Genomic DNA, 18954 nt, shown 5'->3' with positions numbered 1-18954 from the left:
GAGAAATGAATTCTACAGTGATTATAGAACAGTAATTTTATACACCACTCTCTATGTGAATGTACTTGCACTGCATCTCATTTTATATTTAAGAAGACTGTACATTATACTTGGCTGATTGTGTACACTGTGATTTATAACAGTATCTAGTATGCCTGTATACATTATATGAAAAAGTTGCAGAATGTGAAAAAATACACTGAATAACAAGGCTAGATACAAAAAAGAAGGACTTATACCTGTATGATGAGGGAAAAAAAATTAAATCTAGAAAGTGCTAAAAAAAAAAATTTTGTTGAACTGTAAAATGAGTGCACTCATTCCAGCTTAACAAAGAAAAGGAAAAAAGTGGCACACATCACCATTGCCTGTGATCCAGATGGCCTAGACCTGACCCTCACCTTTCCCCTTGCTGTTGGGGAGATAACATGATGGTGAATACATATAGCTTTTTTTCAGTTTTAACCCGAGCGAGGTACATGTGTCAATTGCTAATATGCTCTCCTGGCTAAGTAAACTGTTGCAAAGCCTTTGCAGAAGGTTGCATTCATTCATGGTAATGCACAGATCACTTTGGTCCCGAATTCAGGTGGAGACAAAAGAGATATATTAGAACATAACCATTTTTATTTCTCCACAATGTTTTTCTCTTTTAACATCAAAAAGAGTCTCTGAATTAAATAATCTTCCGCGTTTTTAACTCTCTGGCAAGTTTCTGCCTATATAAAATGCACCAATAAGTATAATACTGGTGAATAGTTACACTCTTGCTCTCAAAAGCCCATTTTATAACTTTATTAACCAATAATCTCCTGTGAAATATTTCTAATTAGCTATTAATATAAAGTGCTATCAAAGTTAAAACTGTGAATTAATTAAACCAAGAGACAACTGTTATTCACAAAATACATATAAAATATATTATTACATATAAAATATAAATCAATAGAAACGGTTTAAATGACAAAGGACGGTTTGCAAAGCTTGCATTACTTATGTGCTGATTCCTCAAAGATCTTGTACACTTTAATGTGTGTTCAGTTTCACCTTTATCTCTACTCTCCTTTTTCAATCAATCAATTATACTACCTCTTCTTATTTGAACAAAAATATTTTGTCACGCTTCTTTGTTCATTTACTTGAAAGAACATACATTTCTCCAGGTCATCTTAATACTTCTATGAATAGTGTATTAGGATGGTTAACCTATCCAACTTCAGAAATATTTTCTAGGCTGAAGAGTAAAGCAGGACACAAATACATAATCTTCTATCTAACAAATCAGAACTTGACTTTTAAATGGGGGTGTATGGTGGCATTTTTCTTAAATATATGGAAAACACTTTGATCACCTATTCGAATTTTAAAACAGCATCTACTTTACTGGCTCAGTTTTCTATACTACATAGATATTTTGTATTGCTTAAAAGAGCTCAGTATTAAATAGTCTTACTCCATCCATTTCAACTTTTAATATAAATTTAAAGCAGAAATATACATTTTTTCTCAGTACCTGAAAAAAATGCCAAGTGGATTTCCTTGTCCAGCATGAACAGTCAGAAATATGTCAAACATGACATGAAAGAGCATCTCTCATGCATAATTTTGGATTCACTTCAGTACTTTTTGTGATAGAGTCTAAATAAAGCTCAATTCATAAACTTCTCATACTGCTCCCATTCCCCAGTCATAAGAACATGTCACCAATTTGACCTCACCTTAGTCAACAGAGCCCATTCATTATATAAAAAACTGAACACAAATAAACTTATTATTACACTGTTTGAAAAGGCTCCCTCAAGAACTTGAAATGGAATTTACACAGGGGAACAAAAACAAATTCCTTCAAGTGCTGTAGGGAGAGTTTGTTCTCTAGAGTAGAAGTACTCAGTTTTAAAACACCTGAAAGCTACTAGTTTAAAATATCTAAGCTGTTACTTATTGTATGATTGCCATAACAGATTCACAAGTGGAACACAGAATTATAATTTAGAGTGGCATTACACAGTATCAAATCATACTTCAGTGAAACATGTTAGTTTGAGGTTGCCTTCTAAATTGTGCTTACTTGCAATATTAACATTGACTGAAAATTCATTATTTTCATTTATTGTTTTTAATCTGTAATTTTACCGGGTGAGCCAAAATGAAGTACAGTAGAGTCTCGCTTATCCGAAACGGGCCGGCTGAACGTCGGATAAGCGAAAATGTCGGATAATGGGAGGTGTTAAGAAAAAGCCTATTAAACGTCAAACTATGTTATAATTTTACACATTACGAGCCTAATGTGGAACCTCAGTGGACGAACATCTCTGGAACACGTACAAAGCGAGTTATGACCAAAAAGTTCGCCAAACTTTTGCCTCTGTGCACGACCACACACTCAGTATAAGAACAAGCCAGTTTCCCTTTCGGTTTGTGCGCGCCAATGATTTCCGCACGTGTTCAGTCTCTCCCTGTGCAGCGTTAGAGAGACAGCGCGCGCGAGACAGAGAGAGACAGATGCACACACGAGAGAGAGAGAGAGAGAGAGAGAGAGAGGCAGGCAGGCACGCACGCACGCACTGTGAGCGAGAGAGAGAGAGATGCGAGAGAGACAGACAGACAGACAGACGCACGTGCGACAGAGAGAGAGAGAGAGAGAGAGAGAGAGACACAGACGGGAGAGAGAGAGAGAGAGACAGACAGACGCGCGCGGGCGAGAGAGAGAGAGAGAGAGACAGACGCGAGCGAGCGAGAGAGAGAGAGAGAGAGAGAGGCACATGCGCGAGAGAGAGAGACAGGCGCGCATGCGCGCGAGAGAGAGAGAGAGACAGAGAGAGAGAGAGACACAGACGGGAGAGAGAGAGAGAGAGACAGGCGCGCATGCGCGCGAGAGAGAGAGAGAGAGAGAGAGAGAGACACAGACGGGAGAGAGAGAGAGAGAGACAGACAGACGCGCGCGGGCGAGAGAGAGAGAGAGAGAGAGACAGACGCGAGCGAGCGAGAGAGAGAGAGAGAGAGAGAGGCACATGCGCGAGAGAGAGAGACAGGCGCGCATGCGCGCGAGAGAGAGAGAGAGACAGAGAGAGAGAGACACAGACGCACGCGCGCGCGCGAGAGAGAGAGAGAGAGAGAGACACAGACGCACGCACGCGTGCGAGAGAGAGAGAGAGACACAGACGCACGCACGCGTGCGAGAGAGAGAGAGAGAGAGACAGACAGACAGACGCACGCGCGCGCAAGAGAGAGACAGACAGACAGACAGGCGAGAGAGAGAGAGACAGACAGACGCACGCGCGCGAGAGAGAGAGAGAGACGCACGCGAGAGAGAGAGAGACAGACGCACGCGAGAGAGAGAGAGAGACAGACGCGCGCGCGAGAGAGAGAGAGAGACCGACGCGCGCGACACAGAGAGAGAGAGAGAAAGAGAGAGAGAGAGACCGACGCACGAGAGAGAGAGAGAGAGAGAGAGAGAGAGAGAGACGCGAGAGAGAGAGAGAGAGAGAGAGAGAGAGAGAGAGAGAGAGAGAGACCGACGCACACGCGCGACAGAGAGACCGACGCACGTGCGACACAGAGAGAGAGAGAGAGAGAGAGAGAGAGAGAGAGAGAGAGACCGACGCACAGGATTTATGTAGTGGAAGAACATGGAAGTTTGCGTATGCACAGATTCCTGCATCTGGATTTTTCTGTGCGTACGCACATTCATGCTTTTGTGCTTACGCCATGTTATAGTGTGAGTTCTACGCACAGCGTTATACATGAGGCCCCTGGTCTTTACTAGTCTTCTGAAAAGTACTACCTTAGTATATCAGCAATTAAAACTCAGTGACTTAAATGAACATGTCTCACAACATAAAAAACCTGCAACACAATGGCGGGAAATTTTTTAATGGCTAACCCAACACCTTAAAAACTAAACCCTACTGAAATACTGTGGCCGAAAATAAATGTGGCTCTACATATACACATTTAAATATCAAACTGAAGCAGTTAAATTCAGATAAAATGAGAACATTCTCTTTAAATTACTCCAGCTTTATACTGTAAATGACACAAAAGCTGTACAAAATAAGTCTTATTTCCTAATTTGATAATTATTTTTAAAATCTACATATATAGCTATAGAATGTAACAAAATATTAAAGGAATTTGCAAATGAGTATGCGTAAAGAGAGAAATATGTGGTAACCTAAAAATATCATTTTTCATCTTGCATTTACAGCTGCAAATTTTATGTCCAATCTTTCACTATTTGAGGTACAAGTACACCCTCTAGAGGCAAAAAAATGCAAATCAGAATTGGTTTATGGCACTGAAAACAATGTACTCATTACTAAAACTGTCAGATTATATTTGGCAATTGCTTTAGTTAAGTAAGTAGAAATATGGAGATATGACCAAAGACTGTAGATTCAAGAATGCATTAAAGCAAGTCATCTCACCCTATTAGGTTACAAAGCATCAGGTAATTCTAGATTAAGAAGGTCAGAAAATAACCTAGAGTTACTCAATTTCCAATTAATGGTCTTGGGGAAAACATAAGATATGGGCAGACATGAGACAAATGAGGTTGATTAAGATTTCAACATAATTACAGAATGATACATTAGGAGCTACAAAAGGATACCTTATAAGAAAGACAGGAGCCCTGCTGGACTCACTATTGTCTTTAACTAAACAATGAACATGAGCAACTGGAATACTGGGCTAAAATGTTAAAAGAGGTTAAATGATTAAAACCACATCTGTAAATCTGTTGCATGTTTAATTACCACATTATAAGTAGGCTGTGTGGTGTAATGGTGACCTCATACTATTCACTTAACTTGCCTGTATACCAATTGTAAAAAAAAAAAAATATAGATCCTTTTTCATCACCTACTAAGTTGCCTCGGATAAACACAACTGACAACCATTTACTATACTTTTACCTTAAGCAAGCTGAAGCTAAGTAGTATAATACAGAGTTTAAAATTAATGGAGTAGGTTGGGTGTGTTACTTTAAGTTTAATTCTCAAAAAAAGATAAGTGCATAAATGGAGGTTGGCAATAAGTAAATTTCATACAGTTGATAGGAAATATTTCTTAATATAGGCAAATGTGAATGATTTTAAAAAGTTACCTAATGACTAGAAAGTTACAAATATGACTCCAGATCAAAAGGGACAAAACTAATTTCAATGACCATAAACTTCCAACCAATGTAAGACTACAACAACTATAATCACAAACAATTAGATTAGATTTGATAAACTTTATTAATCCCAAGAGGAAATTAAAATGCATACAGCAGCAGAAAAATAAAAAACTGAAAGATACACTTGACACGTCCTTGCTGTTTGCGAGGGCAGCACAGGAAAAAATGACATCAGTCAAGGTAACATGAGCTGGGTTTTTGCTGTGTGCTGCGCACATCATTTTTCTTGACTAAATGGTGAAAATCCTAACCCTAAATTGTAAATTCTGAGGAAAAGCTGGTTACATGGGAGCCAGCATGATGAACGAATGACTGAATATGACACAACAGGCCATCAGAACGCAAGGAAGACATGCAAAAATATATGACGTGCACCTCTTCATCACCAATTCAGAAGTATGTTATACTCGCCCTTCCTTTGCCGCTTTGGGTCTGCATGTGTGCACGTACACACTAGTGAGCAATATATCAAAATTTTGCAGCAAGTCTATAAAGCAAGCAAGAAAAAACAGTGTTTGCTGTAAAGAAACTGAAAAATAACTTTTCAAATACTGGAAAAACTTTTTAAGGAGTCTAAATACAGAGAATATTCCATAAAGTAGTGATGACTGCAGGGCGGGGTCAGTATCACAACCAAATCAGAGAATGTACCATATATAAAGCTGGGCTACCACAACGCGATTAGGTTTAAAAAGGTAGTAGCTCAGCAACACTACCATGTTGTTTATAATTTGTCCACCCCTAAAATAGATAAAAATCAGGAGAAAAGCTGGATAAAGATCATTTATATAACTGTTATCATTGGTTTCATAGCATCGTCTATTAGATATAGAGTACTACCCAGTACAAATAAGAGGTGAATGTGATAACAAGGGATGAAGTCATCAATGGAGTTAATCAGATATCTTGTGCTTGACACTCACTATGTCTAATTTATACAAATCGCCTTTATTTTGATATGGATAGTAAAGTTGTGAAATTTGCAGAATGCACCAATACTGGACTTATTACAGTTACAGAGGAGTAGGAAAACATAATTCAGAAGGACCCAGAAAATCTTTAAAACTAGGCAGATACTTAGAAAATACTGTTTAATGCAGACATATTTAATGTGCTACATGGGAAAAAAAAGGAAGATTATTCATTAATATAAGATGGGCACACATGACCTAGAGTAAAGCAAACTTTGAAAATGGTTTAGGGGTTTAACATTATCATTCTCTCAGCACTGCATACAAGAAATTAAATAGGCAAATAAAATGCTGGATTATATTGTAAATATTTCTCACTATAAATCAAGAATATTATACACAGATGGACTAATGTGCATGAGAGACTGTACCCTGTACATTTCTGGTCATTATTACATGCTCAGTGAACTAAAAATCATTTTCATCCAAAAGGCCAAATCGGGAACAGTATTACTACACTCCTTCCAGAAAAAACATGCAATGATGAGCCCATTTTTCCTGGTAGTATTCTGTGAATGGAATCAACCAAATGTGAATAAAGCTACCAATTCATTATAGTGTACACAAATATATTAGTATTTGTATTAACTCATATCAGGCAAATTCATATAAGGATAACTATATCTCCTTTGAACAATCTAAGTATTTGTGATCACCGTTTTGTGTTTATTTTTATTAGAATATTGTATTTAAAGCATACTGTAATGTGACTTTGTTACAATGAAATGTACTACAACATTCATTGTTGTATCGCACATTCCAGAGATATCCATATTAGGTTAATTGATATCACTAAATTTTACTCTGTATGAGTTAATGTTCATGTATACTGTATGTGCTCTGAAGAAGTGTCATCCTATTCAGGACTGATCCTTGCACCGCACCCAGTGCTTCAGGGATTGGGATAGTATGTTCAGAAGAAGAACTGATTGATAAAAAACAATCTCTATATCAATAACAATACAAACTAAAAGCTCACAAGAACAATGAGCTACCATACAAGCTACACCTGCAATACAAAAATTCAAGTAACTGTGGAGTTCAATATCATAAAAATAATAAAAATGAGATTTTAAAATGGTTGGGTAGGTAAACATTAAAGCTGGCGGATGATCTTCTAAAAAGAATTAGTTTTAATAACAAAGTTAGGACATGAAGTAAAGAAATCATGTACAACTAAAACTGGCTTTACAATGGAGAATTATGATGTAAAATGAGAAACAAATACATTGGATACTCAAAATAAATTAAAAAATTTTTGGCATAACCTTTCAAGTCAAAACCATAAAGTTTTAAAAATTATTGAAGCAGAAGTATAATTACTGGCTTATCATGAGAAAAATATTTTAGTTCACACAGCTATGACACACCCAGCTGTAGCAAAACATGTTAAATACTGTACATATTCTGTAGTCTGCATGAGAAATCAGAATGTTACATCCTAAAAGTAATTACAGGTGTGACTCTTTATACTTTCGAGAAGAAAACGTTATGGAACTGTTTATTTTAGATTTTAATCTTGGGGGGAAAAAATTGTGCTAAATAATCTTTATTATTATTTTGGGAAATGCACAGCAAAACTAAAACAGAATAACATAGAATATACATGTTATAAACTGTATAACCTGGGAAACTCCTTGGATATTCATTGCATCTCTGAAAACTATAGGAGTTATTAAATAATTTTCTAACAAAAAATAGCCATTACTGGTAGAGCAGCAGGTGTCACTTTGAGGGGGTGTACCCAACACTCAGATATTACACAGTGCCCCTAAAAGATTATAAACGGAGGATAGACTAGTGGGAAATGAGACACAACAACAAGATTAGTGTGTCAGAGCCTAAAACATGATTGTTTAATGATTATAAAAGCAAGTGCAACTTCCTTAGGATGAAAAACAAATAGGTGTAAATACATAAAACCATATTAAAACGTACTGGAGAAACAAGAGATATCAGTCCATCCTTAGAGCTGCAAACGTTATGCAATATTCCCCAGCACTCAGCCCACAAGTGGAGTCCCATTACAGCCATTGCCACTCACCAGACAAATAAAGCTAGTGACTTGCCTGTAAAGTATACCTCATAATACATTTGTGTTACAAAGACAGAAACTGAAGTCTCAGCAAAAATCACAGCATAAGAGAAAGTTTCCAGCTAAAGGTGATTATTACATTTTAGAAGTATTTTGGAAGCTGCAATGACTAAGCAACCTAAATCAAAAGTCCAAGCCATTCTTGGCAAATCCCTTTCTGAATTAAGGGTGTGTTAGTGGTTGTGGAAAATCCAGAATGATCATTTCATCAACAGGATTACTCCTAAAGGTGGGACCTGAACACAAGTGGTGGGTTTCCGGTCTAGAAGATTGGGTAATAAATAATTAAAAAGACTATCACAGACAGACAGACGGAGAGAGAGTGGGTGATCGGGCCAGGAAAGCAAAATCCTGGGCAAAATCCTGAAAAGCAGCGTGCCTAAAGGTATGAACTGTGGAGTGATGCAAGACTAAATATTCCAGAATGGCATTCTACAGCACAAACAAGGAGCTGACTCAGGTTACAGCTAGTGCCCAATGCGTGTGGAACTTACTGGGAATTGAACAATGGCTGATTAATGTGCACTGAGAGCCTCAGTGAGGCTAAGGTACTCTGTCTCACCAAATCAACAGGCGGCAAAAGAGTTACTGAAAAACGACTGTGGTACTTTTATATACCTGCTTTGGCAAGCTAGGCAGACACATTCCTGGATGGAAGCCTAGGTGGTTAGGGAAGTTAGGGTTATTGGAGGATGCTCCCCCCTATGGGGGAGAAACTATTGCACAGGTACACATAGATGTAAGGATTAAAATTAATTTTCAATAATTCTAACATATCACAAAGATTCTCCAATATTTATATAATGTACTACAGGGTGACTGTTTGAGATTGAGAAACCGAGTCTAGGATTAAAAAGTTACTTGGGGCAAGGATTTACCTGATAGAAAAAGAAAGGCAAAAGTTTGGAGAAAAGACTATGCAAGGTAGGTAAGTAGGAAAGCTGCCCACCTGTTAAATGTGAGCAAACTGAATCTGTGTTAGGCAGGCCTAGTAAGGCATTGAGGTCTTGTTGTTTCCTCCTTTCTGTATGTAGTGTTTTGTGCTTAGTGCCTTTGGTAATCACTCAAACTATTCCTTGATTAAATCACATTTATTTTTGATTATTTTGAAGGGGTTCTTGATATTATTTTATAATGTGATTTAAAAAAATGGCCTTTCCAACATAAAAATAAATTGAACTAATATTAAATAAAATACAACCCAACATTATAAAACATACTTACAGCCATTTCATTAGCAGAAATGTATTTTAAAAAAATTGTTAAATTTATCGAACTAAAGATGAAAATTATTTTACCTATATTTACTTGTCCAAAACCAAATAAATACATAACAAACAGCAACACGAATGCACAAAATGCTTCGCCACTGCATTAAGGTACTTGGAAGAAAGAACGTCTGCTACACTGACTGAAGGAACACTTTCACATTATGACGTTGATGGTGAAAACTAAAAAACAATAAATAAGCAGAGTGTTCACTTAATAGGTTTAATTACTTTTGTCTCAAAATTATGAATTGCAGCAGTACAGTGGATGATAAGTGTTACTTTAAAATGAATTATTCAACCAGAACACATGAGCACATATGGAAGCAGATCAAGGGTAAAATCTCTAGGGTATTTTCTGCAAAAAGAAAACTACAGAAAAACGTGGAAAAAGGTACCAAGTCTTTTGGTAGATAGTAGGTACCGTGGAGATAATGAAATCCTGATTATACTTTGCAGAAATTAGAAGAATAGGGATTAACAAAATATGTTCGGCTGAATGGACAGATCTCATCAAACTTGTTGTTAAACAAAGTACTAAATATACAGTACATATTCAAATATTATCAGTTTGGGACAAGAAGTGCACAACTGACTTTTCTGTTTGCTGTATATATACGCATTAGTAGGACGAGTGTTCCCAAAGGCACCCACATTTTGAGTTACTAGATGTAGTGAATATCATTATCAAAGCTAATCGTCTTTCTTATTTGCTCTATAATGATTCCTGGACGAAGAGGTGGTAATAATCATTTCTAAAAAAAAAATGTCACATTATGCTTACTGTAAAAGATACAATTTTACCTTCCTCACTTGGTATACATGATCGATTTTATTTCCAAATACAGTATTATTAAAATGAAATCTTAGAAATTTCATATACATTATAATAGAAAATATAATTTAGTCTGACAAATACACTACATGGAAAGAACACTCGCTCATAAGGCTGCTAGTAAAGGAAAAATAATGTAAACAGTTTTTATTTGACTATTTCTTTTGTTTCTCAAAATTAGCACTTGACCAAAGTACACTCTTTCATGCATTTTAAGCATACTTCAGTAGTAAACTCTAATACAGATGGGACCCAAGTCACATGCATGGTGAAATCCATAACGGAAATAAAATGAAAAATTGTTCTTCTGTCTTTTCAGAGGCCAGAAGAGTTTTCAGAATAACATACCAAAGAAGGAAATCAGAGGACTTTGCCTTGCCCAGTGAAGTCATTTTTTTGTGCCTTCCAGTCACGTCACTCATTACTACTTAAAACAATCTGCGAAGGACAGTCCACCTTTGATAGGTAAGACTACATGTAGGAATGGTCTAAGACACAGTGCTGAACTTTGCATGTAACTAGGTGAAAGGCTTTATAGGGCTTGTTAGAAACCAAGCCTAAAACCAGTAATCACATAACATTTTTCTGTTAAATAGAGGATTTGGGATTTTGATTTAAACTTGTTGAAAACTATTGCTACATTTTCTTTGTGAAAAATCTTTTTTACAATTTATCCTACTTATTAAGGGTATACGTTTTACTTAAAGAACTTGTGCTCTAGTTGATTAAGCGCACCCCAGTGGTTAAAATACATAATATAATATTCTTTCCTAGTCAGAAATATAATATTAAAATAATAAAGTCATGAAAAAAGTAATAAAAACATTACTGCAAACTAATCAAAGTGCTATCCTTGGAATAGACTGATACGTGTAAAAAACAAAAAACAAAAAAAAACCTGTCTTTTAATAAAAATAGTTTCATAATTTATACATTATAAAAGGCAACTGTTTTTGAAATAGTCAAAAAAGCTACTTTAAAACAGCAGATGAGTGAACAGTAAATACAGTCAATAAACAAAATGTGTAATTTAATACAGTTATGCTGACATATTTTTAGGTATTTAAATATTTATACATAGCTTGCACTTATACACACATTAAAGTTTTTAACTTGTGCAAGAAAAATATGTTTATTTGCAAATGCCATATGAGAATAATGTTTCAGCTGTAAGGCAGGGTGGCTTTTAGGGTAAATATCAAAGTCACACTACAAAACAAGATAGAACTGAAGGTCAAACACAAGATTCTTTTATAGGCTGTAACAATCTGATTACAAAGAGAACCATAAAAAGCAAAGCACATTAACTCCTTATAAGCTTAGAACCAAAATCCTGCCTTGGGCTACCTTGGGTGTTTTTAATTGTAAACTTATGATAATAAAAGCTTGTGAAAAAAAAGTGTGCAATCCAACAAAAACAGGAATGTATTTTTACATAAATTGTAAAAACCAATCAGAACATATCAGAATAAATAAAAATTAAATAACAATGTAAATCAAGATATTTGAAATCATAAAACTTATGGCAAGTCTGTAAAATCAATTATTTCATAATTTTATTCTATTACTAACGTTATACCTTGTATTTGACTGTAAAGCAATGATTCATTACACTATCATCAAGTTGTTTATGTCCTTTAAATTATTACAAATTCAGCTTGCCACTCATATCAGGTGCCATGCAAAATAAATTTGGGCTGTACTGTTATTACTATAAAATATTATAGAGAAAATAGTGTGCAAAGTATCAAAGACAAAACTAGAAATACACCTTTACATTTTCATTACAAAACCAGTGTAGACAGAATGGACGTAAAAAAAATAAACAAAACCCATACTGAACTGGTAGTGTATTCCCACTTTTTGTAGGAGCACCCCTCCTGAAGTATGTTTTTTACCCCCAAAGCATATCCTCAGGTTGACTGAAGTACTTTATGTCTTCTAATTTCAGGCTGTATTGATATGATCCCTACAGGCACAAGAACTCTGAAACTAAGTTTTTAATAAAAATTTAACAAAAAGATCACTCCAGTAGAAGAAAAAAAAAAAAATAAGAGCTCCGTTTCATATAATTACCTCTGCAGTATCACAAGGAAGGTGTTTCTCACACTGAGCTGCAGGGCTCTCCAAGACAGAATCTGTATCAGAAATCTCTGCCATACTGTCACAATTTTGAAATTTCTCATTCCCTTGTTCACTTTCATTATCCCATTCAATAACATGGAACTCATCTTTGAAGGAGAAAAAGACATTACAAAAAATTAATGCACATCTCTTTTTAAAAAAAAGTTAATACTTGTTAAAATGTTCTAATCTGTGTTTAACTACTGTATATAAACAAATTCCAACCTTTATGAAATCTACTAAGTAGTTACAATAGGTGTTACTTGTAAACAGTATTGTATTGAACTAAGATTCAAGATAAAGTCTGACTCAAATAAAAACTACATAGTTTTTACCCACAAAAAATAAAAACAATAGTCATACAATATAAATCATAACAACCATATCTATCTAATCAGGATGAATATTCCCTGAATGCAACTAAAACTCAACCCATTATTTGTCAATTTTCAATCTTCAGTTAATTTGTGGCCTTTGGAAACATTACCTTTGAATAGTTTTTTTGATAATTATGGTTTAAAAAGTAATCGGATGCTCCTGACAACTTCTTCCTGGCATGTATAATTACAATTCAGCATCAAAATATGTAAAATGACCAATATAAGGATTGTTTGCACCATCACATGCCTTGTGATGGTGTATATTGTTAATGGAGACATATCAGAGACTGACTGAATGATTGAATAATTGTACCTTTCAGAGAAAAGTTTGACATAATGATTCAAATATATTGGATGCCCCCCATTTCATTTCCATCCACTTGCTCTGTGGCAAGGACATCATCTCTATATGTCAAAATGACCCCAACTTGCTTGTCTCAATATACAAAAACACAGCAGTTATATTTCAAAGTTTTTATCATATTGTCGAAAGTCTTGACCTACCATGCACAGAGAGCAGTTTTTCACTGTGACTTAATTATACTCATTTTGTTCTTTTGATCACTGCCCACAAACAAAGGTCAGAAAAATGGTAAACCTGAAGCCTCGTCAAAGGACTATGTTTCTGTTTTACTATCGGTCACTTACAAAACCTTGTACAACTGCCACAGTTTCACCAATTTGTTGGTCAGTTTTACAGTGTGGGTTTTCTCTGACTGTCAGACTCTCCATTCTAATACATCAGCACAGACCTTCCTAGGGAGCCTGAATGATGAAATTCCTTACTATCCTGAATGCACACACTCTTGCCCCACTTTTTCATAATACCGCATCACACTTTTAGCATTTGAATGTGATTGGTTTCACTAACACTTAGCTCCATTTAAAAAGAATAAAAACAGTGCAAACAGCAAGTCGTAATTTTTGTATTAACAAGTAGTCTTTTCATAGATCAGGAATTGGTTGCAATTATCTGTAGTAACCCAGAGTGGGGGATTGGTATAGGCAGGTACAACAAAGAAGTAAAGGGTACTGAATATTGGACATAGGCTAAGCAAATAAACAAATCATATCAGGATCATATGACACATATATGATACAACTTCACTATGCATGTGTGTAATTTTGTTACCTACTTACTCACTGCAGGGTCATAGAGGACCAGAGCCCAGCTCAGCAGCAATAAGTGCCCGGCAAGTATCAACCCTAGGCTGGCTGCCAACCAAATTCAGGGCATAGTCACTCATCCCAAGCCAATTTAAAGTTTTCCGTTAACTACATGTTAAAATGTTTGAGTTGTGGGACAAAAATATGAATTCCCAAAGAAAAACCCAGACAGAAATAGAGAAAAATCCATAAACAATGCTTGGGCCAAAACTCAAACCCTTAAACCTTAAAACTAACTATTATGCCACCCGTTGTAACAATTGAGAAGATCCATGAAGTCCACTCATTTACAAATGTCACAGAGGTTTTTCCAGTACATAAGCAGGATCTTCAGATATAGCAGTGGAAAGTACACAAGAAGCTGAAATTAAAATCTAGATTTTAAGGGCACCTCTAAACTTGAAGTCATTAAATCAAATCCAATTCCACACTAAATTGTTTTGCTCTGGTATTAAGTCTCTATCAAAGTCTTCCTTTATGTTTAGCATAGTTTGATTTTAAAACCAGGAAACAAGGCCAGGCTGCTGTCATGCATCACATAATACATGTATCATATGCCTAACAATATTGTATGTGGCATCACAGTGACAAAATGTTCTAAAACAGAAAGAAGTACAAAAATGTTCACAACAATGACATTACTGTGTCAATGGTAAAAACAAAACAAAAAAAAATGCAGTCCTGACACCATCATGCCACTATGCATAAATATTGTATGTGTGTATCTATGAATGTAAAAGGTTTATTTGGTTTTTGTTTTTTTGGATACGAGTATTCTCTTCATATATTTGAGCTTGCTGCATATAAAAATAAAAACAACAAAGCTATTAAGCAATATAAAACTCTGAAGCACAACAGAAATTAAGACAGTTGAAGATATAAAATGTGTATCAGTGCTCAAACTAATATGATGTATATGTACCACCTTCTTTAGTGAAAAATAGACATGTGAACATTTTGTTTTGATCACCAAACAAAACCTACGTAAAATAATAATATTACTGAAGACACAAATTTTAAAAATTCTCACTTAAAAATCCATAATCCATACACTGAATACTAGTCTTATTGCGTAGATTCCTTTTATTATGGATTTTGGATTGGCATGATGACAAGGGAAGAGGACTAGTGCATGGCTGCAGATGCAGTGTACACATAATTGAGGTTAAATGTACATAGAGCTGATAGTACTCGTGGAGACGACCATTGAATTTTTAACCAAAATATCACAAACAAATTCCTCACCAGCAGATAAGCTGAATGTGAAAATTTAAAATTGATTCTGTAAAACATAACATTCATTTTTAAAGAAACGAGCAACCTAAAGCAATGCTTATTTTACTGAAGTAAAAATACCTACATTACTTAAAAAAAAAAAAAAAAAAAAAAAAAAAAAAAAGTTACTGCATTACTATAAAAGCTTATTAAAAATAATGTGTTATTTCTCACAAATGTTGCCTTTGTAATACATTGCCTGCTGTAGTGTTACACTGTGCACATATGTACTCCAGTTGTTGAGGAAGAAGTTCTTTGAATCAAATCAATCAAATAAAAAAATGTTTAAAAATCTTACAGGAATACATTTATAACTGCATGTGAGGAGGGATAAATTTAATTTGTCCAGTTTAGGGTCACATGGAGGCAGTGATTATTGCAGCAGAATTCAGTGCAAGGCAAGAAGAAAACATGTCATGTGCCATAACAGGGCACAATTGCACTGCCAAGCAGAAAAGAGCATGCTGCATGCAATCCACTAATCCTGGGCATACACGGTGCAATTCTGACACAATTTTAGGCCCGATTTGGAGTCACTAACTGATTTTGTAAGTCAGTTGCAGATTCATCAACAAATGGGCTGTTGCACGACAGGAAGAACTTCTGTCATGTTAAGACATTTCAGCCAGCTGTCTTGTAGTGTAAGTAGTCTCACAACCCAATTTTCTGATGCTGCTATAAAATCGATAGCAGTATATTGTGCCTATGTTGTCATGCTCATTTTCACATTTAAGATTTTAAAAGAACTACATATCATACAGCAGCACATAAGCAACTAAATGACCAATTACAAAAGCATCTTAGGAAACCTTTACTGAAAGAACCCAAAATAAACAAACACAACTACAAATTACACAGATTATGTACCTTTAATTCTCTTTGTAAAACACTTTATTGTCCACACTTCAGTCATCCATGTGTCCAGTTACTGCTTTTTACTTTCTTTATCCTTTCAGAGCTTATTAGAAAAAAGTGCTTTGGAATCAAGGTCCCACAACCACACTGGCTTGTGGAGTAAAACACGCCCAAAAAAGAACTTGACTGCAAGGGCGGAAAACAACAATCTGTTCAAATGAATTAATATGAAACAGGGTTCTGCACTACTGAAATAAGAGTCAGGGGAAAAAAAATAATCTGTTCGAACGTTGTTTCAAAATCTGTTCAAATTTGTTTTTTGCTTGACACTTATGGGGCTCCATAATACCTAGTTTCTGATTTGTTCTCATCTTCTTTGTATAGATTGCAATTTTGCAGTAAATGTGGAATAAGTTCTGACACGATTTATCTTGGTTTCATTTTTTATTACACAAAATCTACAATTTTGGCAGGGGTGTGTAGACTATTTATATCCACTGTATAGTCTGAGTACCCACGTCATGGCATGTCAATCAGACTGAACATGTTTTTACAGTTTGAGCACATATACGACTGGAGATTCTATCATGTAGTGTGAGCAGTTGCTTGACCACGATTTCTAAAAATCTCACAAGACACCAAAAACAAGTATCAGTCTAGTTTTAATCCAGCTATTTGCTAATGATATTCTAAAACAGTGTGATCTGGTGGCATAGTGGCTAGTGTTCATACTGCAGATCTTCAGGGGCTTGCTTCTGCAGATGGAAAAGGGGAAGAGTGTTAATTATTTCACCACACATTAATTAGGAAATGATCAAAATACTTTTTTGGTTCTCTTTCTGGTCACTTTATGAAGGTTCCCATAAGAACTTAGAATTCAATAACAAATGCTGGCCAGTGAAATGTTCAGTTTTTCATGCATAAAAAGAAAAAGTAAACTCAGTTTGTAATCTATTACATGTTATAATGTGTCAAGACGAGGTAGGAAGGTGACTGCCCAAGCTTGCTATATAAATAAGGACCGCCAGCAGGAGACATAGTGGAGTACAAGCAGCCAGCGCAAACTGATGAGCATAGGGAGGAGGCCACCAAGAGAGGTATGAGACAGAGTACAGGCAGTACTGAATTTGAAGCAGGAGGGAGCACAGTAGCATGGTTGAGTGTAAATTCACAAAAACATTGTTTGGAAAGGAAGAGAGAGAGAGAAAGAGAGAGAGACAGAGAGAAGACACCGAAAGGGAAGTGGTATCTTCTGCATCAGAGAAAAGATCAAGAGTGATGATAAAAGAGTCGTTGGAGTTGGACACAGCCCTGTTGGAATCCGCAGGCTCTGTTAGGGGGCACTGCAGCTGTCCCTGAGCCTGTGTGGGCAGTTCTTCCACCACACCCGGAAGTGCTGCAACAAACACCTGAAGCACTTCCGGGTGCCTTATATAAGGGGCCAGCGGACAGTACTCGGTGAGCCAGAGTCGGGAGGAGGGAGACAAAGCTTACCGAGGAGGAGTGGAGGAAAAAGAGAAAAGAAAGTATTGTGTTTGTGCTTTGGAACTGTGTTGTGTATTCATGGGAATGGGGATGACGTTCTCCACGACGGAGGAAAAGAAAATAAAAAGCTTGTGCTTTTATAAGTGTGCCTCCTGTGTCTGTCTGTGTCGGGTTAAGCGCTGGTATAGCACCATCTATTGTCACAATTCCAACAGTGTGATTATTCTGCTGCAAAATGGGGGCACTATAGTAGCAACCCCATTATTTACATTAATACCAGAAAGCCAATACATACAAAACCATTTATTATTGATTTATTGAATTGCTAAACAGTAGGGAGGGATAAATAGATGGAAAACAAAAAGTCACAAATAAACAGGGCAGAAAACGATACATCCTGTAGATTTTAGTGCCTTATTAAACACATATTGATCTCCATCTTCCTGTGAAATTTACTCTTTCACTTTACCACTAATGAAACACAAAAAACAACCAAATTTCACCTCCTCCTTAACTATACAGTAATCCCTCCTCCATCGCGGGGGTTGCATTCCAGAGCCACCCGCGAAATAAGAAAATCCGCAAAGTAGAAACCATATGTTTATATGGTTATTTTTATATTGTCATGCTTGGGTCACAGATTTGCGCAGAAACACAGGAGGTTGTAGAGAGACAGGAACGTTATTCAAACACTGCAAACAAACATTTGTCTCTTTTTCAAAAGTTTAAACTGTGCTCCATGACAAGACAGAGATGACAGTTCAGTCTCACAATTAAAAGAATGCAAACATATCTTCCTCTTCAAAGGAGCAAACAAATCAATAGGGCTGTTTGGCTTTTAAGTATGCGAAGCACCGCGGCACAAAGCTGTTGAAGGCGGCAGCTCACACCCTCTCCGTCAGGAGCAGAGAGAGAGAGAGAGAGAGAGATAGAGAGAGACAGAGAGAGACAGATAAAAAAATCAATACATGCCCTTCGAGCTTTTAAGTATGCGAAGCACCGTGCAGCATGTCCTTTCAGGAAGCAGCTGCACAAAAGATAGCAACGTGAAGATAATCTTTCAGCATTTTTAGACGAGCGTCCGTATCGTCTAGGTGTGCGAACAGCCCCCCTGCTCACACCCCCTACATCAGGATCACAGATAGTCAGCGCAAGAGAGAGAGAAAAGTAAGCTGGGTAGCTTCTCAGCCATCTGCCAATAGCGTCCCTTGTATGAAATCAACTGGGCAAACCAACTGAGGAAGCATGTACCAGAAATTAAAAGACCCATTGTCCGCAGAAACCCGCGAAGCAGCGAAAAATCTGCGATATATATTT

The 18954-nt window shown here is 36.3% G+C and overlaps 1 protein-coding gene across 3 annotated transcripts in view; it reads right to left on the bottom strand.

Moving 5' to 3' along the window:
• spidr (scaffold protein involved in DNA repair) overlaps nt 1–18954 on the bottom strand; it is a 389881-nt gene that overhangs the window by 349312 nt on the left and 21615 nt on the right. For all 3 annotated transcript variants that reach the window (XM_028803494.2, XM_051929096.1, XM_028803495.2), the window contains exon 5: nt 12428–12582. In XM_028803494.2, the coding sequence (XP_028659327.1) occupies nt 12428–12582 (155 nt within the window). The remainder of the gene's footprint in view (nt 1–12427; nt 12583–18954) is intronic.

The sequence above is a fragment of the Erpetoichthys calabaricus genome, chromosome 6 (genome assembly GCF_900747795.2).
Source record: "Erpetoichthys calabaricus chromosome 6, fErpCal1.3, whole genome shotgun sequence".
NCBI classification, from domain to species: Eukaryota; Metazoa; Chordata; class Cladistia; order Polypteriformes; family Polypteridae; genus Erpetoichthys; species Erpetoichthys calabaricus.
Note: the sequence above shows the minus strand (reverse complement) of the source record. Positions and strands in the feature narration are given on the sequence as shown.